This window comes from Hyla sarda, chromosome 4, assembly GCF_029499605.1.
Source record: "Hyla sarda isolate aHylSar1 chromosome 4, aHylSar1.hap1, whole genome shotgun sequence".
Taxonomy (NCBI): Eukaryota; Metazoa; Chordata; class Amphibia; order Anura; family Hylidae; genus Hyla; species Hyla sarda.
In genome coordinates this window covers 310,081,534-310,105,335 of record NC_079192.1, presented here as the reverse complement: position 1 = coordinate 310,105,335, position 23,802 = coordinate 310,081,534, and the positions used below count along the sequence as shown (strand labels likewise).

General features: G+C 45.7%; 1 protein-coding gene across 9 annotated transcripts in view; it reads right to left on the bottom strand.

Moving 5' to 3' along the window:
* The window catches only part of CREBRF (CREB3 regulatory factor), a 50,075-nt gene extending 27,961 nt beyond the window's left edge, over positions 1-22,114 (bottom strand). For 2 of the 9 annotated variants that reach the window (XR_008892788.1, XM_056574847.1), the window contains exons 1-4: positions 21,962-22,111; positions 5,850-6,039; positions 1,954-2,079; positions 732-1,821 (exon numbers count right to left, since the gene is read on the bottom strand). Coding sequence is in view for 8 of the 9 variants with exons in the window: in XM_056574847.1 (XP_056430822.1) it covers positions 732-1,821; positions 1,954-2,079; positions 5,850-5,960 (1,327 nt within the window). In the remaining variant the exon portion in view is untranslated. Of the gene's footprint in view, positions 1-731; positions 1,822-1,953; positions 2,080-5,849; positions 6,040-12,820; positions 12,913-21,092; positions 21,224-21,290; positions 21,370-21,961 lie in introns of those variants that run through there. The other 7 variants (XM_056574844.1, XM_056574846.1, XM_056574839.1 and 4 more) reach the window with 6 other exon arrangements.
* Positions 22,115-23,802: the final 1,688 nt, after the last annotated feature.

Here is a 23,802-nt window from a genome sequence, read left to right as displayed (position 1 = left end):
AAACACTACAGATCAAAGCATGTGTAAAAAAAAAAAAGCAAAAGGTAGGGAAAGTGGAAAATGTAGGGAAACCTTGGTAAATACCGTGGAAAATAATTGTAGGGAATTAAATCCAACAAAAGAAACCTACACTCCACTCTTAGTAAATAAGGGCCATTAAGTGCAATTTATCAATCTGTTTAGACAGCTTTTTTCCATCTAAATCTGTCGGGAAAAAAATAAAAAAAGTAAAAAAAAGTCACCGAATGACCCTGTGCGACTTTTTCTGAGACCTTTCATTTAGGCTGTTTAAATTTTCTGACCATGAAGTGATCTTATTTAGAAGACTTTGTGCAGTAGTCACTAATTTATAATGTGCGACTTTTTGTGAAGAAGTGTCACAAAAGTCCCACGGACCAGATTTAGAAGTCATCACAGAGCAATGTAACACCAAATTGTATTAAGGTCTGTGGGACATTTAATACAATTGGTGCACAGCATGCCATTACTCATTAAGACATTTAACCAGTGCAGTTCTGTTGTCAAAGTTTGTGCGCCATTTAATAAATTTGGCGAACGGGCAGCCACAAGAAGTCAACAAGAAACAGATTTCATAAATAGAGTTTATAATTTCCCCTCATTGTACTTAAGGTGGTGTAATGTCTATAGCTATGTCTATATCATATTATACTCCTATTCTCCCAGGACAGTAAACACATATACTAGCTGATTTTATGTACAGAAACTAATACCTGGTTCAGAGAAGGTGTCACTAAGATCATCTTTATCATCCTCAAAGTCTTCTTCCTCTTCTTCCTCCTCCTCCTCCTCTTCCTCCTCTTCATTCTCAGAGAGTTCATGCTCACTGCCAAAACCTTCATCATGGTCTTCTTCATCTAAATCAACCTCTTCGTCTTCCTCTTCTTCCTGTGGTCCATCATCATTCTTGACCAACTCTGTAAGCCCTTCTGAGACAAAGAGCGAATAATTGTGCTCCTCCTTCTTTTGTGAGGGGTCAGACACAGAAGCTGATACAGTAACGTCCCCTTCCTCGGCAATCACTGTCACCACATTCTGCGGTGGGCAAAATAGCTTTTGAGTCTCTCTGAAAGGCAAGATGGCACAGCTTTTCCGGCCTACTGATGCCTCACTAATTGTCCTTTCCTGCTTTTTGGCCACTGCTCCACAAAAACAAGTGTTCTCTTTGGCTGCATCTAGGGCAACCACTGTGCATGTCGGTCGGGTAGGAAGTACCGTGCTAATCTTTACCTTGGCTTTTTTTACATAGTCTTTGCATTCCACATGAACATTGATCTTCTCCTCACAAGCAATATTAGTTTTTGCTGCCATCTGTGTACTTGCAGCTGCCTTGGCAGCTTTTACAGAGCAATCAGCTGATGGCACTTCGGTTGGAGAAGTCTTGGATGCGCTAACTGGAGCAGTAACCCTTCCAGAAGAAACTTTCTTTCCTGAAATAAACTGAGCTTTAGCTCCCAACAAGCCTTCACTGTAACAAAAGGAGTCAACCACTGACTGTGAATCCTCGCTGTTAAGCTGAGCAAGTGTGGGCGTTTTACTAATGACCTCCTCATCTTGATAGGGACTTGAGAAGTCATCCAAGCCAAGATAATCTACCTCCTTTGTTCCCCATATATCATAACTTGTAAGCTTTGTATACTTGGTTAGATCCTCACAATAAGTGTCCCACTGATCCCAGTGAGAAGATATCGGTGGACTGTTTTCCAGGATGTCAGCAAAGGAGTCAAATGATTCCAAATCTTTGCAGTCTTCCAGCATCAAAAAGTTATCTGTTTGCCCCTGCTGGTAGCCCAACTCCTGATCCTGAGATAAAAACATAAGAAATCTGTCAGAATAGGGCTTACACATTGGTGTATTACTAGTAGTAAGGAAGCTGTGGCCCACAATCTGTAATAAAACTCTGTCTCCAAGCATAGTATAGTGACTGTAACTTACCAGCTCATACATGAAATCCGGATCTGAGCTGCTGGCCAGAAGTTCGGTGCTCATTAATGACTGCTCAGCAAATGCTGGACTGCGAAAAGCTTCCCCAAAAGGAGGATCCATTCCACTAACGCTCGGCTATAAGAGAGAAAGAAAAAAAAGGATAAAAAGTGTCAATACAAGAAAGTAAAAATCAAAAAGTATTTTAAAAGCTTTTGCAATACCAGGGTTAACATGGCCATATGTAACTAGCAACAATAAGGGTAATTTCTGAAGTGAGCCAGTGTCTAGGATGGTTTATCCCAGTTCGGGATGTACTGGACTACGGTTTAAAGCACTACATAGAAGACCGTGTCCCCTTTAACACCTAAGGCATCCCCTTCTGGACAATTTTAATATTCATTATTCTTTTTCCCTTATCATCTCAATGTCCATTCACAAGCACTCATTTACTGGTGGGTAGCTTAAGGAATCTGAGCTGAAGGCTAAGGGGGAATTTACCATTGGTTTGACCTTTTTCTGTTAAACAAAATTCCAAATTTTTGCAATGGAAGAAAAATTGCATAAATTTAGCAAAAATCATTAGGACTCTTCCAAAAAAAACACCTTTAAAGGGGTACTCCAGCACTAAGACATCTTATCCCCTATCGCGGGGGACCCCCGCAATTTCTCATGCAGTACCCACCTGTCTCAGCTGCATGGAGCGATGATCGCTCTGTGTCTGAAGACTCACAACCACGGGGCCGGAGTATCGGGATGTCACGCCCCACGTCCTCAATGCATGTCTATGGTAGGGGGCCTGACGGTAGTCACTACCCTCCCATAGGTTTGCATTGAGGGGACAGGGCGTCACAAGGGGGTGGAGTCGTGATAACAAGATACTCCAGCCCCTTTGGATATGGGTTTAGATGTCTTAGGGCCAGAGTACCCCTTTAATGTTGTGGGGCACAACTGTTGCAAAATTTTTGTGCAAATGGAGAGGTATTCTGTGATCCACACTTCCTCAGTATTGAAAGCAGAAGAGAGAGCCTATCAATATTTACTGTACAGAAATACAGAAGCAATACCGAACACATACTGATGCCATTTCATCTGTAATATGTCTGTATTTTGGATCTTTATTATGGACTTATACAAACATGCTTGTGTGAAACAGGCCTTAGTGAATATACCCAGACACATTCTATTCAAAGCACCTGCTGTCACATGCAAAGCATAGTCCTGCTCCGGGATTCTATTAATTTGTGATAAACCATAATATCCAAACACAAAAATTGCAGCGGCACATTTTATCAAACATTTTTTTATTTTTATATTTTTTTTTAAAAGGCTCTCAGCTCACTTTTTGATCAAAAAATGTCCCCCATCCGCCACGTGGAGGTGGCCATTTTCGGATGGTCCCTAAGATACATTATGAGTCTAATAGTCACAATACTCACCTCTGCTGTGCATATAGCCTCTTGACTGGGTGACATGCTAGATCAACCATCAATTTGAACATTAAAACTCCCTCCTGGGAAAAGGGGGAGGGGTGCATGGCTGGAGAGGGTGCCATTCCCTTAAAGTAGCATACAACAAAAGACACAAATAGCCAGCACAACTACATGATATACGAGTGCATGCTGCTGTGGCAAATGCAAAGTATAAAAACACAAAAATTGCAGCGGCACATTTTATCAAAAGTTTTTTTTTAATATTTTTTAAAAGGCTCTCAGCGCACTTTTTGATCAAAAAATTTCCCCCATCCGCCACGTGGAGGCGGCCTTTTTCGGATATATGCACAGCATAGGTGAGAGTTGTGAGTATTAGACTAATAATGTATGTTAGGGACCATCCGAAAATGGCCGCCTCCACGTGGCGGATGGGGGACATTTTTTGATCAAAAAGTGTGCTGAGAGCCTTTTAAAAAATATTAAAAAAACATTTTTTTTTTAATAAAATGTGCCGCTGCAATTTTTGTGTTTGTATACTTTGCATTTGCCACAGCAGCATGCACTCGTATATCATGTAGTTGTGCTGGCTATGTGTGTTTTTTGTGATAAACCATGCCAGAGACACATTATGCAGCAACATTATCCTAATCTATACTACTCTAGTATTAAAGGGAATTTTTAGCATGGCCTAAGGGCAGGCTTTATTACAGACATGTATGAGTCACTCTGAAAAACTGCAATGATTTGAGAGCGATCATTGTATTTAAACTGGCCAGGAACATGGCTCTGAATCATGGAAGCAGTTCTCGATGGCTTTTCCCAGCCCAGTCAGTCTTCATCGATAGCTCTCTTCTTATTTGCATATAGGGACAGCCTTGTTGTTCAAGACTGGCTGGGCAGGGAGAAGCCGCTGTGACCATCCAAGGATTGAGTCCCCGGCCGCTGTTAAAACTAGGATTGCTCTAAAACACCACAATGTTTCAGAAGGAATGACATATGGTTATAATCAGGGAGCCTGCCTTTGTTTTCTGCTGCCTGTTATGGGCCAGAAATGACAGATTCCTGTCATCCATTGATTTATACTGAATAGTTATCCATGGTTAGTATTGTTTAACATAAAACAAAGGTACCGTATATACTCGAGTATAAGCGATTTTTTGTGCTGAAAACACCCTCCTCGGCTTATACTCGAGTGAACTCTCTGCCTGTCAATCCCTTCATCAGTGGTCTTCAACCTGCGGACCTACAGATGTTGCAAAACTACAACTCCCAGCATGGTCCGGGCCATCTATGCTGCAGGGACCGTCCGATGGGGATGGTTAGTCGTTGCGGGCTGTCCATTTTCACCAGGGGGGGGGGCCTCTTCTCCGAGCTTCGGGCCCGGCCCTGGAGTAGTGACGATGCCTTGACGACGACGCACAGGGATGTTCATGCTCAACGTCCCTGTGCATCGTCGTCAAGGCAACGTCACTAGTTCGGGAGCGGAGAAGAGGCCCCCCCACCAGTGAAAATGGACAGCCTGCAGCGACTAACCATCCCCACCAGACGGTCCCTGCAGCATAGATGGCCTGGACCAGCTCACCCTAACTTCCCGCCGAGAGGAGGCGAGTACAAAACAAAGGGGGGGGGGGCTGGATGAGGACTGAGGCCGCAGTGGTCTTCAACCTGCGGAGTTGTAGTTTTGCAACATCTGGAGGTCCACAGGTTGAAGACCACTGATGAAGGGATTGACAGGCGGTGATGATGAAAGGGGGGGGGGGGTGGTCTGAATGATTACATGGGGGGGGGGGTGATGTATTTCCCACCCTTGGCTTATAGTCGAGTCAATAACTTTTCCTGGGTTTTTGGGGTAAAATTAGGGGCCTCGGCTTATACCAGAGTATATACGGTAAAAGGGAAAAAAAACTGATGTTAACTGAATTTAGAGTAGAAACATAATAATTACAACCTAGTCAGTTATTAAATGATACAAATAATATATGTAAATAGGTGTCATACGTTCACTGCTAAAACAATAAAAAAGATAAACTGAAGAAGTGCACACTCATTTATCAGAACATATGTTCACGGTTAATTTTAAAGCCCTAAAGACTTTACACAGACATTAGAGATGAGCGAACTTACAGTAAATTCGATTCGTCACAAACTTCTCGGCTCGGCAGTTGATGACTTTTCCTGCATAAATTAGTTCAGCTTTCCGATGCTCCGATGGGCTGGAAAAGGTGGATACAGTCCTAGGAGACTCTTTCCTAGGAATGTATCCACCTTTTCCAGCCCACCGGAGCACCTGAAGGCTGAACTAATTTATGCAGGATAAGTCATCAACTGCCGAGCCGAGAAGTTTGTGACAAATCGAATTTACTGTAAGTTCGCTCATCTCTAACAGACATCTTCACAGGCTCAAAATTAGACAGGAAAATTGTACTTTAGGTATCATCAATCCTCTGGCAAGTGTACAGAGCACTAACAACTCACCTGAGGCATTTCAAAGTCAAGCTCGTCCACACTCAGCCCTAAATGTGCGTTCCTATTCTCCAAAGACCTTCTAACCAGTTTCTTTTTTTCAGTATCAAGGAATGTATACATACAATGAAGAGTAGCGATTTACAAGACAGGAGAAAGGAATCACAGGCACTCCATCCAGAGGCTGCTTTACATGCAGATCCTGAAAGAAAGGGTAAAGAAATAAGCAAGAGTTCTGTTCAAGGCTTTCGTCCAAAATTCTTTAGTTTTAAATGACCCCACAGCCCATGAGCAACCAGTTCTAATCACTCTTTTCTCATTTTTAAATAATAAATACAAATAACATAACTGGTTTCAGGCATGCATAAACATCCGAACTTATAAACATTTTTATATATATATTTTTTTTTATTTCAAGTTACAAATGTTTTCAAAAGAAAAAAAAACTCTCATTAAGAGGTGCACACTTGTCACAGAGAGGGGTCAGCAGAGAGCACGGTGGTCAGACTGGAAATAACTTCACAACTTCCTCTGGAGCATACAGCAGCTGATAAGTACTGGAAGGATTAAGGTTTTTAAATAGAAGTAATTTACAAATCTGTATAATTTTCTGGAACCAGTTGATATGAAAACTCAACTTTACCCCTTTAAACATGCATGGGATAGACATAAGGCTATCCTTCATATAGGATAGGGCCAGGAAATATTGATAGTATTCACAATATTGGGCAGACTAGATGGGTCAAATCGTTCTGAACAGATGACACTTACTGTGTTACTATGGTTTATAAATTCTGCCGTGTGATTTCATATATAAGCCATGCCAGAAATAAAACTAATGCTTAAAACAAAACATCAAAAAATGTAATTATATTAATAATGTTTTGTTTGTTAATGTAATATGTATAATAGATAATTATAATTAAAATGTTTAAATGGACACTGTCATAAAAAAAAATTTCTGCATATTGTACTGCAGGTAAAATAAATAAGATTTGTACATTACTCCCTGTAAAAAAAATATATATATATTTTTATGTCACTTTCATGGCCTTATAAATCTGGCCGCTAGGGGTCTCCCTTCTGGTCCAGACCGCATTCCGTCTGCTCAAAAGCGCAGACTTTGGTCTTCTGAAGGAATGGCAGGAGACCAAACTCAGGAAGTGCTGCGGTCTGGCCATAGGCAGCAAATAGCACTCACTCTCTGCTGGTGTATGAAACAAGAGAGCAAGTGCTATTTACTGCCTATGGCCAGACTGCACTTCCTGAGTTTGGTCTCCTGCCAGTCCTTCAAGCTACGAAATGTAATAAAAAAATAAAAACACTTTTTTGGATTGCTAAAATCCAATAGAGAATAAAAACTGCTTACAAAAACACCAAAGTTAAAACCCACATGGCATTTTTTTTTTCACTCCCATAGACTTCTATGGAAAAAAATGCCATGATTTCTGAGAAAAAACGCCATAGTCTCAACATGCTGCGATTCTGAAAAACTGCCAACGAGTAGGAAATCGCCAAAGAGGAGTGAAAAAACACCAAAAGGATTAAAAGACACCAAACTGAAAAAGGCCAAGTAGATGTGGCATTTTGCTGTTCCCTATTGACTTGCAGCTAACATCTGGCAGCAGCATGTTTTCAGGAAGAAAAAAAAAAAAAACGCCATGCGGCAGGATGAGAACCAGAAACAAAAGATAGTGGGTTAAACCTATGTAGAAATATCCATGAGGGTGCTACCAGTGCTAATATCCTAAACACAAGAGTAACATAGAAAAGCAAAAGCACATATTAAGGCGCACACTAGAGATGAGCGAAGTTACAGTAATTCGATTCGTCACGAACCTCGCGGCTCGGCGGTTGCTGACTTTTCCTGCATAAATTAGTTCAGCTTTCAGGTGCTCCGGTGGGCTGGAAAAGGTAGATACAGTCCTAGGAGAGAGTCTCCAGCCCACCGGAGCACCTGAAAGCTGAACTCATTTATGCAGGATAAAGTCAGCAACCGCCGAGCCGCGAGGTTCGTGACGAATCGAATTACTGTAACTTCGCTCATCTCTAGCGCACACCAATACCATCACACTAATTCTTTATTGTAGTACACAACATGTAAAAAAAAAATAGACCGCACAATTAAAAACATTAAAAACTAGGGGGCCAGATGACTCACAGCCTCCCTAAGCCACGGAGGGGAACCCCTATACATAATAAACACATATGTAAGCACAATATATAGCAGCTGCATGAATATTCAATCATTCAAATAAAGTGCATGGTCAAGAGAGATGATGAGAAATACATCACAATGTAATAGATGGAGTGGGTGTGTCCCCACGCGTTCCGTTACTCCATGTGACTTCCTCAGGGGCGCATGGCTAAATGTGCTAATATCTCCAATATATACACAGACATAGAATTACCACAGTGCCAGCACGTGTGATGCAGACATCGCGGGCTACGCACACACAATCACAATCACTTTCGGATACCTGTGAGTATCGGTGCCGAGCAAGTAATCAGTTCCTGAGCACTTTCCCCTGCACCCAACATTGGAGCACGCACTTGCCTAAATGCGCCAGCGCTATACACGCAAACGCTACACTGTGCCTGTGCTGTCAACATTGCACCTGCGTATGAGGTCCATACACACTATCTTCTTGTGCATGTCAGTACTTCTATGCCATTACGCCTGCGCATAAATACCAAGCTAAATATCTAGCTAATAATACACTGCCTAATTCATTACAAATATCAGAGTAATGAAACATAATAGTCATAAATGTGTGTACCATATATAATGGCACATCTACATAGTGCAATATCTACTGCCTGAAACCACTATAATTAGATATACCACACAAGGGTTATCATTATGAAGGCTAAGTACTAGTATATGCTGAGTAGAATGGGCGTTTTTATTTGCGTTTTTGAAAAGTAAAAAAAAGAAGTGGAAACTTAGCCTTACTGTGCATTCTCTGTGACCTTTTCAGAGGTCATTCAGAGTGAGAGGGATGCTAAGCTATGAGGAACAGCTATTGTGTGTACCTTTCACTGAACACCTGTCTTTGATAAGAAGGGCACTGATGGGAAGTGATCTGTCAGAATTTTAAGGTCTAAGCTTAGTTAGGTTAACATAAACGTGATTTAAAAGGGTTACTCCGGCCCTAAGTCATCTTTTCCCCTATCCAGAGGATAGGGGATAAGATGTCTGATCGCGGGGGTCCCGCCCCTGTGTGTGCTCCATGCAGCACTGAAGGCTCAGAGTCTGAAGCCTCACGGCCACGGGGCCGGACTTCACGACTCCGCCCCTGTGTGATGTCACTTCCCGTCCCCTCAATGCAAGTCTATGGGAGAGAGCGTGACTGTCGTGACTTGCATTGAGGGGCATGGCCATGACGTCACGAGCCTCCGCCCCACATTGCCAGTCATCCGGCACGATACCTATATCTAATATCATGATAAATGTGTCGCACATAAGCAAAACTAAAAGAAAAAAAAAATGTTTAGCTCCCTTTCCAAAGACAACAGTGATAATTGTCCCCACATATCTTTGGAACAATGGGGTGTAACTAAAAAGGGAAAAAACACTAAGAATCAGGGCACCAGAGGCTACAACATTTTTGGACTGTTCTCTTTACAGCCAAAGAGAATCAAAGGTTACATTTTAATATCACTACCCAGGCAGTATTTCTAAAACGAAGTCTTCCTGTAACACTGTCATGCATATGTTGCAAAACCTTCCCTCTGGGTTACACAACCTTTCATGCTCCTGACAAACAGAACATTTAGTAACTATGAACTCCAGATTTTAGGCATAGCAAATTTGTCACTGACAGCGTTACTAATTTTTACCAGTGGAAAAAAACTCCAGACACAGTTTTCAGTATAGAAAAGTAGGGGGGAGATCTATCAAACCTTGTGTGGAGGAAGGGAAGAGCAGTTGCTCATAATGACCAGATTGCCTCCTTAATTTTTTGGAGAGGTGGAGAGGTGGAGAGGTGGGGAGGTGGGGAGATGGAGATAGAGAGATATCATTGCGCTTCCTTCCCCGGCCAGCAGCATGATGCGCTGCGGATAGTATACTTTACAGATAGCGCTGCAAAGGACATAGGTATATGCTCACTGTGGGGGGGGGGGGGGGGGACATATGTAAGCACTGTGGGGGGGCAATATATATATAGGTAGTGCATTGGGGGCAATATATATAAGCTAATGCAGCGGGGGGGTGGGGGGGGCAATATATATAGCTAGTGCAGTGGGGGGGCCAGACATATAGCGCTCTGTCTTCCCCCACTGCGCTAGCTATGTATATAGCCCCCCCCCCCCCGCCGCACTACCTATAGATCTTGCCCCCCCCGTGCTACCTATAGATCTTGCCCCCCCCCCCCCCCTGCAGCACTTGTATACATATGGTCCTGCAGGGCATCAGGGCAGCCGGGGAATGCAGCGAAATGCTTCCCCTGCCACCAGTGTATTTCAACATTACAATCCTCACTAATGACTTTTAAAACCCCACCAGGAGCCCTGAATGGCTCCTCGGTACTGGCCATTCAAGGCTCCTGGCGGGGCATTTGAAAATGAAAGTAAAACACGCACGATCTACATCGCAGGTGAGCGGAGTATGCCGTTCACTCCCCTGGTTAAAAACTTCTGATCGCATCGGGTCTCACAAGTGAAACCTGATGCAATCAATCCCTCAGCCCCTGTACTACCCCCAACACAGGACAGATCCTGTTCCATGATGGGGGTAGTAGTACAAGCACTAATGTTGTCTCCCCAGCCACCCACAGCTGGGGTAACTACTACTCCCATCATGGAAACAATGTTATACCATATAGCTCCAACTGGCTATGCTGTCTATTGCCCCTATTGTCAGGCATAATGCTACGGCAATGTAATTGGACTCACATTATCTACCATAGTAGAACAACTTGATATAAACAACTATTGTATACAATCACAGAACAAAGTTGATATTGAATCTTAAAAAATGACTTTTATTATATTCCATTAAAAAACATATATATCTTGCATTGTGATATTCCCAGGATTACAGACATAAAAACTGCCAGAACCAGCATCACATTCCAGATATCACTAATATACAAGTATCAACTGAAGGTAACCTAAGTTGTATAGCACACTGTAGGTCATGTACATGAATTATGCACCGGGACTGTATGCAACATTGGACACAGTATGGCCCTATAGTATTCCCTAATAGGGGTTACCAATACACATTGCCCATAAATACGACTAAAGTCATCCCAAGTGCAAAAAGACATACAGTATAGATATTACTGCATTGTTTCTTACCCATGTGCGCTGTTGATGCTTTGCCTGGACCCCGAGCGTGCTTTCGCTCCTTCCTCAGGGGGCTCAGGAGGGGTTGGGAATTAGAGGACCCATTCTAAATAGGGTAATTTCTCTGTCTCTTCTTTCTCTTTTTCCCCGGACGCTCCTCCATCCATTCTTTAGTACTTTTTGTCTTATATTAGGACAGGCTGTAGTATTGTCCCTTCCGGACTCGTACTATATACGTAGACACTAGTAATTATGTTAGATGTTACAACCTACTAAAAAATACGATTCCGATAGGCGGCAGTGGGCATGCACCGGAAATGGATGCAGAGCAACAGGAAACGATAATGGCGTCATGGAAGTGTGATACACACCTTCCCCCTCTATATAGTAGACACAGACACAGGAACAGTAGCCCCCCGAGGAAGGCTCGAAAGCGCGCTCGGGGTCAAGGCACAGCATCAACAGCGCACATGGGTAAGAAACAATGCAGTTATATCGATATGTCTTTTTGCACTTAGGATGACTTTAGTACTATTTATGGGCAGTCCCACAACATTGCAGGAGTCTGCTGATTTCACCTCTTCTGAGCATGCTCAGAAGTAATAGCGGATAGTTATGGATGACATTAAAGGCCACAGTCTGGCGTCCCCCTCCTCCATTTACTTCTAGGGGAGAGGCAGCGTTCGTGCCTTCTCGTCTCTCCTATAGAACTGTATGGGGAGGGGGCGTACCGTCGGCCTCTCTAGCTCTCACTGATCGCTAATGCGGGGCCCCCTTTCAGGAGACCCCCCTGCGATCAAACACCAGTCCCACCCCACCATACTATAATACCATTTAGAGAGCTGCCTGTACCTCTTCTCACAGCAATGTGTTGGCATCGGCAGGCTTTCTGGAGAGGGGGGACTCCTTCAGTGACATCCTCCTGTGCAGCCCCTAGGCGCAAGAGGACGTCACTTGTCACCGCCGCAGCTCACTTATTTAAAGTGGCCACGGCGCGCGCTTCCTACTGAGGTAACGTTGGCCCACAAGTTCAGAAAAAGTGCACACGTACAACAAAGTTCATGTTCTAAATTCCATATACTTTACTTCTTCCATATGTTCCTGTTCAAAACTTTTAAATAATGGAGGCAGTATAAACAGAACATATCATATTAACCCAAGTGCTCATGGCTGTTCAGGGCTGCAGCATGTTACAGAGGCAATGCCTGGTCACGGCTGCAGCCACTTTGCACAGACCGTGAGTGACGACTTCTGCATCGCGCATGGCAGCAGCAAAATCATTATTGCCAGCCAGAGGCGGGTGCAGGGCGGCCCTCAATGTAAAATACCAGCCGTTGGCATGGCTGGTATTTGTGACGAGAACTTGCCACGGCACCCAGCAGTTGCCTGTGGGCTGACAGATGAAATGCCCTTCCTCTGTCTATCCACATAAATGCTACAGTCACCATTAACCACATCACTTCAAGAGTTGAACACCTGCGATCCGCGATGACCATGCAATGAGTGTCTGTGCTAAATCCGCTAGTGCCATTTTGCGACCAACTCTGGAGGGTGGACGTTTATGCATTCTAATAGGGAATATAAAAGGGTGCCGTAATGCCGACTAGAAGAGGAGAATGGAAAGGCCAAATTCTCTTTTAATTCAATGGCAGATATAAAATATCCTATAAGCCAAGCAGTCATACTACCTGGACTATAGCACTGGCAATAAGGCCCGGTTCAAACATTCAGCCTGGGGCATAATAACTGTGTAGACAGTTTCAGTGTTGCCAATAGAAACCAATGAGATGAATGCTTTCGCTTTAAACTTTGGAATGTGATTGGTTGCTGTGGAAACCAGGGACATTGGGGGAGACTCATCAAGATCTGTGCTGAGGAAAAGTTGACTAGTTGCCCATAGAAACCAAATTTCTTGCTTTATTTTTCAGAGGCTTTTTCTAAAATGAAAGAATCACTCTGATTGGTTGCTATGGGAAACTGGTAGATTTTTCCTCTGCATAAGTTTTGATAAATATCCCCCAATGTGATTTTTGAGACCGTTTCAAGTCATGTGACAAGACGGTGTTAAACAAATTTCTATCTCTGTTAAAGAGAACCTTCCACTCTCTTGACAAGGGTTTGTATTACCCCAAAAAAAAATCAGTTCAATAAAACTCTACCAGTCCTCCATTACCCCCCATTCATAGATTGTAAGCTCTTGTGAGAGGGCCCTCACCACACAGTCTAAGCAGATCAATAGCTGATGCCGAATTTCATATACACATGAAACCCTCTGTATTGTAAAGTGCTACGGAATATGTGGGTGCTACATAAATAAAGATTATTATTAATGCTCCTGGAAGGACATAAGTTAAAAAGTACCTGTCACCAAATAAACTGTTCTAAACTACCTCAAGCTATGTTTCCTAACTACTCCTAACACCCCTCCAGCCCTTAAAAAAAAATTTGGAGCTTTAAAAAGCTGTGTATCATACCTTTCTTCTTGCTCACTCAAGCTCAGTACAGAGAAGCACTTCTGAGTTTGGTCTCCTGCCAGGCCGGGAGGAGACCAAACTCACTATATTAATTATGGCAGGGAACAGAGCCACCTAGTGGCAGTTTTTTATATTACATTTTAAACATATTTATGTTGATAATTTAAAAGCATGTGAACTGGAAAGTGTCTGCTAATTACACAAGGAACACTATAGGAAACTATACAATAGGGATCGACCGATATTGATAACCTGTGAACTTTCAGGCCGATAGCCAATAACTTATACCGATATTCTGTGCATTTTAATTACCCCTCCTCCCCCAAATATCCTTGGTAAAGCGGGCGCTTTAAATCAATGAACTGCAGCAGCTTTTGCGGGGCCAGAGACCGCTGCCGCCACCACCCACTTCTCTCCCCTTGCCTGTCCTGGGGTCCTCCTGAGTCCAACCACCGACGCTGCCCGATTCCCTCCCACTGTCCATCCTCTGGCCAGAGACCGCCGCCGCCGCTGTCCCATTGCCTCCCCCATCCACGGTTTTATAATTACCTGTTCCCGGGGTCCGCGTTACTTCTGGCTCCGGCGACGTCCAGAGCTGTCACTGTGCGCCGGGCCACTGATGTCGCATTGAGGACGTCACTCGTCATTGCGCACAGTGACAGCTCAGGAAGCCGCCGGAGCCAGCAAGTAGCGCGGACGCCAGGAACAGGTAATTATAAAACCGGAGATGGGGGAGGCAATGGAGCAGCGGCAGTCTCTGGCCAGAGGATAGGCAGGGGGAGGCAATCTGGCAGCAGCGATGGTTGGACTCAGGACAGGCAGGGGGAGAGAAGCGGGCGGCAGTCTCTGTCCCCGCAAAAGCCGCTGCAGTTCATTGATTTAAAGCGCCCGCATTATCGGCAAGGTAATTGCCGATACCGCTAACTTAGAAAATCGTGAATATTGGCCAAACCCATAATCGGTCGATCCCTACTATACAAATCTGGTATTGCTGTAATAAGCCGGTCTAAAGTATAAAAATAACACATTAGCTCAACCACAAGGTAAATGGCGTAAAAAGAAAACCACCAAATTATTTCAATTTCACCTCACCAATATTTTTTATTTATTTTTGTTTCGGAGCATATGTTATGGAAAAATGAAAAGGTATCATTATAGTAGTTAGTTATGGCTATTATAGGAGGAGGAGGGGAAAAAAAACGAGTGTAAAGGCGAAAATTGTCCAGGACAAGTGGATCATCATGAGAAACAAGTAGATTTTGCTCTGTTTAAGTCCCGTGGACAAGCTGTGTATTTTTTTTCCCCACACTCGATATATCTCCTTTAGGGTCTATTCACACGTACAGTATTCTGCGCAGATTTGATGCGCAGGATTTCAAGCTGTGTTCAGTCATTCAGTTTAAATGGAAATCTGCAGCAGAAAATCCTGCGCATCAAATCTGCGCAGAATACTGTACGTGTGAATAGACCATTAATGTCCACAATACATTTCATGTAGGTGGGGCAGAAGTAGCCAGGCACTGGTCTCCTGTGCCTTACTATTGTGGGAGCTCGACTGTTGTATGACTCACATGAATTACAACAAAAACATTTTTCATTGATTTCAATGTCACTTCTTTCTCACGATTCAACTTTGGAGCTCACATTGAAATCAATGAGAGATTTAAAGCGTAACTTTTTTCCATTTAAGGCTAAGTTTCCACTTGTTTTTTTTTCTGGCAGTTTTTGGATATCTGCCACTGTAGTTTTTGAGCCAAAGTCAGAAGTGGATCCATAAGGGAGGAGAAGTGTAAGTCCTTCCTTTATATGTCCTATTCCTTATGAATACACTTCTGGCTTTGGCTCAAAAACTGCAGTGGCGGTATTCCAAAAACTGCCAGAAAAAAACCAAGTGGAAACCTAGCCTAATACTTTCTAAAAAAAAAAAAAAAATGAAGCATTTTCCAAATATACTTCATTAAAAAACTTGATTGCTAAAGATGTGAAAAAGGGGTTTAAAAAATGGCCACAAGGGGTGTCTGTCTTTTTAATTTTGCCAACGAACTAGCGCTGGGCGATATGACCAAAAATGCGTATCACGGTATTTTTGTAACTTATGGCGGTTCCACGGTATGTAACAGTATTTCTCCACCCCCCCAATCATGTGACCCGCGAGCGCTGTTCTGCTTCTCTCTCCCTCCCTCCCCCCCCCCCCCCAATTAATTATCAGCCTAGTGCAACTAATCACATGTCATCCGCAAAGCACTGCCTCCATCGTCCTCTTGTTTGTTGCGGGCCACCGGCGCTGGAACTCTGTACTGTACGCTGTATCCCTATGCCTGGGCTGCAAAAGATAAACAAAATAAACTTTAACTCCCCTTCAGTACTGGCCTCACCTGCTTCCTGGGGACAGGAACGTCTGAGAGCCGTCAGCCTATCACCGGACGCAGCGATGTTCCGCCTCGGCCGGTGATAGGTTGAGCGCACTGTCATGTAAGAAGCCGGCTTCTTAAGTGACAGTGCGCTCAACCTATCACCGGCCGAGACGGAACCTCGCTGCGGCCAGTGATAGGCTGACGGCTCTCCAACGGGGGAAAGTGAGCTAAAGTTTATTTTGTTTACCTTTTGCAGCCCGGGCATAGGGATACAGCGTACAGTAGAGAGTTCCAGCGCTGGCGGCCCGCAACAAGAAGGAGGACGAGGAGGGCAGCACTTGCAGGTGACATGTCATTAGTTCCCGATGGGGACAACACAGCGCTGGGCTGAGAATTAATTGATTCCCGAGGGCAAGGGTCCAACCAGTATGGGAAAAATTCATATCGCGCAGGACAAAAATTTCGGTATTCACCGGTATACCGCCCAGCACTACAACAAACCGAGAAAATTCAGCCTTTTTGGTCCTAAATGTGTCTGTCAAGGTAGTATCCAGAGCATGGAGGCACTACCAGGAGACAGGCCAGTACATCATGAGATGTAGAGGAGGCCATAGGAGAGCAACAACCCAGCAGCAGGACCGCTTCCTCCACCTTTGTGCAAGGAGGAGCAGGAGGAGCACTGCCAGAGCCCTGCAAAATGACCTCCAGCAGGCCACAAATGTGCATGTGTCCACTCAAACGGTCAGAAATAGACTCCATGAGGTTGGTATGAGGGCCCGACATCCACAGGTGGGATTTGCGCTTACAGCCCAACACTGCGCAGGACGTTTTGCATTTGCCAGAGAACACCAAGATTGGCAAATTCGCCTCTGGTGCTCTGTGCTCTTCACAGATGAAAGCAGGTTCACTCTGTGCAAGTGACAGAGTCTGGAGACACCGTGGGGAACGTTCTGCTGCCTGCAACATCCTCCAGCATGGCTGGTTTGGCAGTGGGTCAGTAATGGTGTGGGGTGGTATTTCTTTGGGGGGCCGCATAGGCCTCCATGTGCTTGTCAGAGGTAGCCTGACTGCCATTAGGTACCGAGATGAGATCCTCAGACCCCTTGTGAGACCATATGCTGCTGTGGTTGGCCCTGGGTTCCTCCTAATGCAAGACAATGCTAGACCTCATGTGGCTGAAGTGTGTCAGCAGTTCCTGAAGAGGAAGGCATTAATGCTATGGACTGGCCCTCCCATACCCCAGACCTGAATCCGATTGAGCACATCTGGGACATCATGTCTCGCTCCATCCACCAATGCCACGTTGCACCACAGACTGTCCAGGAGTTGGTGGATGCTTTATTCCAGGTCTGGGAGGACATCCCTCAGGAGACCATCCGCCACCTCATCAGGAGCATGCCCAGGCATTGTAGGGAGGTCATACGGGCACGTGGAGGCCACACACACTACTGAGCCTCATTTTGACTTGTTTTAAAGGACATTACATCAAAGTTGGATCAGCCTGTAGTGTGGCTTTCCCCTTTGATTTTGAGTCTGACTCCATATCCAGACCTCTATGGCTTGATAAATTTGATTTCCATTGATAATTTTTGTGTGATTTTGTTATCAGCACATTCAACTATGTAAAGAAGAAAGTATTTCACACAATTAGTTCATTCATTCAGATCTAGGATGTGTTATCTTAGTGTTCCCTTTATTTTTTTGAGCTGCATAGTTTCACATGGCTGCATTACAGTTATATAGAGCATGCATTCAGCCAATATGCTTTACAAATGTAAAAATGTTTGTGCAGACTTCATGGCAGGGGGAGGAGCTCATCATACTCTAGGGGAAACACTGCCAGCCTTTGAGAGGAATTCATAAAGACTGAGCACAGAAATATACATTTATCAAAAGGTATTTTACATATTCAAACATGCATATTATTATGCATACAGGGATTAGGGCACATTACTACACTGATTTAGGCATTTTGTAAAATGTTCTTACTAATGACAGTAATGCTTTAAAAGGACATCTGCAGCCATAGACACTTATCCCCTATCTGCAAGATTGGAAACAAATGTCTGATCACAGATGGGTCCGAACGCTGGGACCCCCTGCGATCTCCTGTACAGGGCCCCGGCTCCGATGCAGCTCTCCAGTGCAGGAGGCGACATGCCCCGTCCATGTATCTCTATGGGAGAGGTGGAGACGCAGCGTCCCTGCATCCCCGCCTCTCCCATAGAGCTCTATGGAGGAGGCGTGTGGTCGACAACACGCACATTATCTGCTGTAATGCTGTGTCCCTGTATGGGAGATTGTGGAGGGGGGGGGGGGTGTGGAGGGGGGGGTGTGGGGGCGGGAGGTGCCCAGCGGTTGGAACCCCCGTGATCAGACACTTAAAGGGGTTGTGCGCTGCCCTGACTTTCGGAGCTCCGCTCACAGCATCCGGAAGTTCATTACTCCAAATGCTGTGTGCGGGCTTCCGTGTTCACAGCCGCCCAGCCACTCGTGACATCTCGCCCGCCCCCTCAACGAAAGTCTATGGGATGGGGGCGTGACCGCTGTCTATGGCTGCAGTACTCCTTAAATAAAAACCATAATGAAAAAAAAAAATCTATCACATCAAGATCAGCATATAAATCTGCATGCGAATTCCACAATGATTGTGATAAGTACTTCTCTTTACTGTTTACCCATGTTAACATGTCCTAAAAATACTGACCACAATACCACATGTAAACCCAGCTATATAAGTGGCAATAGCAAAGAAGACAAACCCTTAAAGGAGTAGTCCAGTGGTGATTCAGTGGTGAGCAACTTATCCCCTATCCTAAGGATAGGGGATAAGTTGCAGATCGCGGGGGGTCTGACCGTTGGGGGGCCCCCCCGAGATCTCCTGTATGGAGCCCCGACAGCCGGCGGGAAGGGGGCGTGTCGACCTCCGCACGAGGCGGCGGCCGACACGCCCCCTCAATACAACTCTATGGCAGAGCCGAAGCGCTGCCTTCGGCAATCTCCGGCTCTGCCATAGAGATGTATTGAGGGGGCGTGTCGGCCGCCGCTTCGTGCGGGGGTCGACACCCGCTATCTCGGCGGAGAGCCGGGGCCCCGTACAGAGAGATCGCAGGGGGCCCCAGCGGTCGGACCCCCCACGATCTCAAGCTTATCCCCTATCCTTAGGATAGGGGATAAGTTTTTCACCACTGGACTACCCCTTTAAACCTGGTACATAACATCTCCAATTCCAGACATGCATTACTTAAAAGGAGTTATTCCATACTAAAAAACGTATCCCCTGTCCGCAGGATAGGGGAAAAGATTTAGGATCGCGGGGGTGGGGGATTACGACAACTGGCCACTCCAGCTCATAATGCAGATGGGGAGAGCGTTTTTTATGTATCAAATTTTAAACACGTTAAAAATAAAAAAGCACAATACTGTAATGTTTCAGAAAATATACCACACCATTAGAGGTATGCTTTACATTGAGTTAAATAGTGATGAAGGCTCCAAATGATAGTGTGAACACAACCTAGCATTGGTGGTCTTAAAGGAGTAGTCCAGTGGTGAACCCAGTGGTGAACAACTTATCCCCTATCCTAAGGATAGGGGATAAGTTGCAGATCGCGGGGGGTCCGACTGCTGGGGCCCCCCACGATCTTCTGTACGGAGCCCCGACAGCCCGCGGGAAGGGGGCGTGTCGACCGCCGACGCCCCCTCAATACATCTCTATGGCAGAGCCGAAGCGCTGCCTTCGGCAATCTCCGGCTCTGCCATAGAGATGTATTGAGGGGGCGTGTCGGCCGCCACTACGTGCGGAGGTCGACACCAGCTATCTGGCCAGAGAGCCTGGCCCCCGTACAGAGAGATTGCAGGGGGCCCCAGCGGTCGGACCCCTCGCGATCTCAAACTTATCCCCTATCCTTAGGATAGGGGATAAGTTTTTCACCACTGGACTACCCCTTTAAGAAGAAATGCTTCTTGGAGAGAACACAATGCTAGAGGCTCCACTAAGAGGCATTTAGCTGTAACAGGTGCATCGGCCCTTATAGCTACAAATGTAACCAAACTTCTTTTTAGCACTGAAATAGATACAATACTGTTACATAATTAATACTATAGATCAGTCATCCCCCAACCTGTGGCTCTCCAATTATTGCAAAACTACAATGCCAATCATGATGGGAGTTGTAACTTTGCAACATTTGAAGAGCCACAGGTTGGGGATGACTGCTACAGATCAGGGGTGGGGAACCCATAAACCACATATTCTTTGTTGCCCGCAAGAGGTTCTCTACCAGAGTGCTGCAGCATTCCGGTGAGGAAGATTGTGACAGGATGCACTAGGACCCCTATGGCATAGCAGAGTCACAGGTATCCTAGTGTATCATAGTGGCCTCTAGTGACGCTGCTGTGGCCACTAGAGGCAAGAAGCATCTCTTCCATTGGAAAGCGCACCATGAGTGACGTCATTGTGGACATCCCAAAGACTGTGGTGGCCACAGGAAGAAGCAGAAGCTGCCGGTGACTGTGGTGGAGCCAAAGTGACTTTTTTTTTATCTTGGGAGGCTCCTATATACATGGGGCACACTGCCTACAGCAGTTGTCTCCAACCTGCGGACCTCCAGATGTTGCAAAACTACAACTCCCAGCATGCCCGGACAGCCAACGGCTGTCCGGGCATGCTGGGAGTTGTAGTTTTGCAACATCTGGAGGTCCGCAGGTTGGAGACCACTGGCCTACAGTAACAGATTACCTTCAGGCTGACAGACATAAACCAAGCAGTAGCAACACCAGCTAACATCACACCCCACCAAAGAGAAGCGGTTCCAGCCATCACATTAGGGGGGGTAATTGACCAAATATAGTAGCTAGTTTATAGTCGTACAGTATATGAATGATCCCATATGGCGTTCCCACCCCTGCCCTGGATGGCTCACATTTCCTCAGTAGCAGTATGCTCACATGTTGCCGATACACATTTTCCCAGCTAACTATAAAAGAGAAGTCACATCTGAAGTGTACATGTGACGTGTGAACGGAACAATAAAAAGAAGCCCCTAAAACAAAGTATCCAAAACCTAAATCCTGCAGGCTCCAGTGTTTCCTGTTAGTGTCCCCCTGTCCATGCCCAGCGCTGCACATACCCTGTAGGCTCAGCCAGCACCTGGAGAAGATGCCCATGAGAACACCTCAGGAAGTTTGGCACTGCAGACTAGGCACAGAACACGGACTGGGGAAGGTTAGAAGAGCACACTGGGGGTGAGGAGAGTGCCAGGCCAAGACATGACGGTGCCCAGCAATGCTGCACTGGACCCGGACACACACAAGCCCTGCATACACACCCCTTTCTGCTGTACACAACAAACATGGCTTCGGCTCCAGCTAAGATGCAGCCTAACACTACATCACAGCCCAGGCTGCAGCTGATTGGATAGGAGGCTTGCAGTCAGAGCTCCCATTGGTCGGTTCACGGCGTCAATCAACGCTAGACGGTCGCCCTCTTCCTTACAGCAAAGTTGCTGTGAGGCTGCACATAAACAATCTCCTGCTCCATTCAATGCAATGGGGCTGGAGGGAGGGAGGGGGGAGAGCTGCGGCCTCCTCCTCCCCCACAGCAGAACGTGGGGCCAGCATTAGGAGCTGGCAACCGGCTATGTAACAGCACAGGCTCCTCCCCCTGGAGCTCACACCCCCTAGACATGCAGAGCCCTCTACCCAGCAACACACCCCCCTGCACTGCCATCACTGCATGTAAACAACAGGCCGGGAGCCACTGCCCGTGCCCGCCAGATGGACAAAGTCACCCGCACCGTGTCAGTGTGTAGAGGTCACCATCCCGGGCACTGCATGCTGCTCTGTGAATGGGGCACCACGCCCCCCTCCTGCACTTCACTGCAGCCGCGGTACAGGCAGCACCCCCAGGGCTGTCCACATGTACTGACAACTGAGGGCTGCGCCCCTGTCCTGCTACTATGTGGGTTACCCCCTCCCGCCATGCCCCCCGCGCTCTCACCCGTCTTTAGAGCCGCTTACACCGTGTTGGGTTCGTCCCGTTAGCCTCCGCTCAGCCCCTCGGACGGTCTCCATGCTTTCTGCTTTGTTTTGTTTATTTCCTTCCTGACGAGTTCCCGGAAAGCGCGTGACTCCACGCCCACGTGACCATGCGCAGAGCCAATCAGCGCTGCCTGGTTCCAGAGTCTGACGAATCGGCGCTCCAGCTGTCAGGGGGAGAAATATTGGGGGGGGGGAGTGTAAGTAGAGCGGAGTCCGGAGCAGGATGAGGGGGCAGTAGAGAGCCCAGGGGTGTCCTCTACCCCTGCACTTACCGTGTGCCCGCCCTGTGTCATATATTGTAGGGTGCCCCAGCCAAGTGCTGTGTACTCGGTGTGGTGAGCGGGGAATCCCTGGTGGGAGGGCCCATTCATTTACATTCTGGAGAGTGGGAGATTTCTCTAGAAGCGCTGGAGTTATGTGCTGACGGCTCTATGCCCTCTCTGTATACACACACACACACACACATATATATATATATATACACACATACATACAGTAATCCCTCAACTTGCAATGGACTCAACATACAATAGTTTCAACATACAATGGTCTTTTCTGGACCATTGTAACTTGAAACAAGACTCAACATACAATGTACAGACAGTCCAGATCTGTGAAACGTGTCAATGGCTGGAAGAACTGACCAATCAGAATGGGCATTTTTTACTGGTAAAACACCTGTATTACTGAAGTACATGCACTGACTGATGTCTAGTAGCGCCCCCTACAGTACAGGGAGGAATTACATGTTCTGTACTCTTTACCTGTACCAGGGTTAGCTGCTCCTTTGAACACCAGGTGATGGAGGCTCCATGTTACTTTTTTAGGACACTGTGTACTGTACAGGACCCTGAAGAAGCTCCTGTCACCTACATAGACCAGTGTTTCCCAAGCAGGGTGCCCCCAGCTGTTGTAAAACTACAACTCCCGGCATGCACGGACAGCCTTTGGCTGTCCGGGCATGCTGGGAGTTGTAGTTTTGCAACAGCTGGAGGCTCCCTGCTTAGGAAACACTGACATAGACAGTGATTTACAGCTCCCAGCAGATCTTTATTACATTTATATGTAAGGATTTGCTTTACCTGTATTAGTTATGTAATTATTTTTCTTTAATCCTCACTTTTTCCTATTTTTGGATGACATTTTGGTGCCTTAAGAACCAATTACCAGGTTTCCATAGAGTTCTGGTCTCAACATACAATGGTTTCAACATACAATGGTCGTCCTGGAACCTATTAATATTGTAACTTGAGGGACCACGGTATATTGTACTCACTATAGAAAAAGACCTTAAACATACCTTATATTTTTATATAAAAAAATATATAAAAGTGCAAAAATGATCCAGTTATCACATTGAAGCCAACATGTATACTGTCCCCTTAAATGGGCGCTGTCAGATATAAAAACTTTTTATATGTTGTACATCTTGGCAAAACAATAGTTTTTCTAATATACTTCTTTAATTTTCACATTTTATTAAAGAAAACGGCCTTTGAAAATCCCACCACTAGGGGTCCCCATACCTCCTGGGACACTGATGAGTCCCGCAGCAGCATGAGCATGTCCAAAGGTCATGGACATAAGATGGCTGATGGACAAGGCTACAGAGTTTTACCAATCATGTGCCTCCTGCTGTTGCAAAACTACAACTCCAAGCATGTCTTGACAGTCAAAGGATGTCTGGGCATGCTAGAAGTTGTAGTTTTGCAAAAGCTGTAGGCACACAGTGGAAGGCAACACTGCTGTAAAAAAGAGTTGTTCAAACACTGTACCTCCAACTAGTCCCAGTGCATTGCC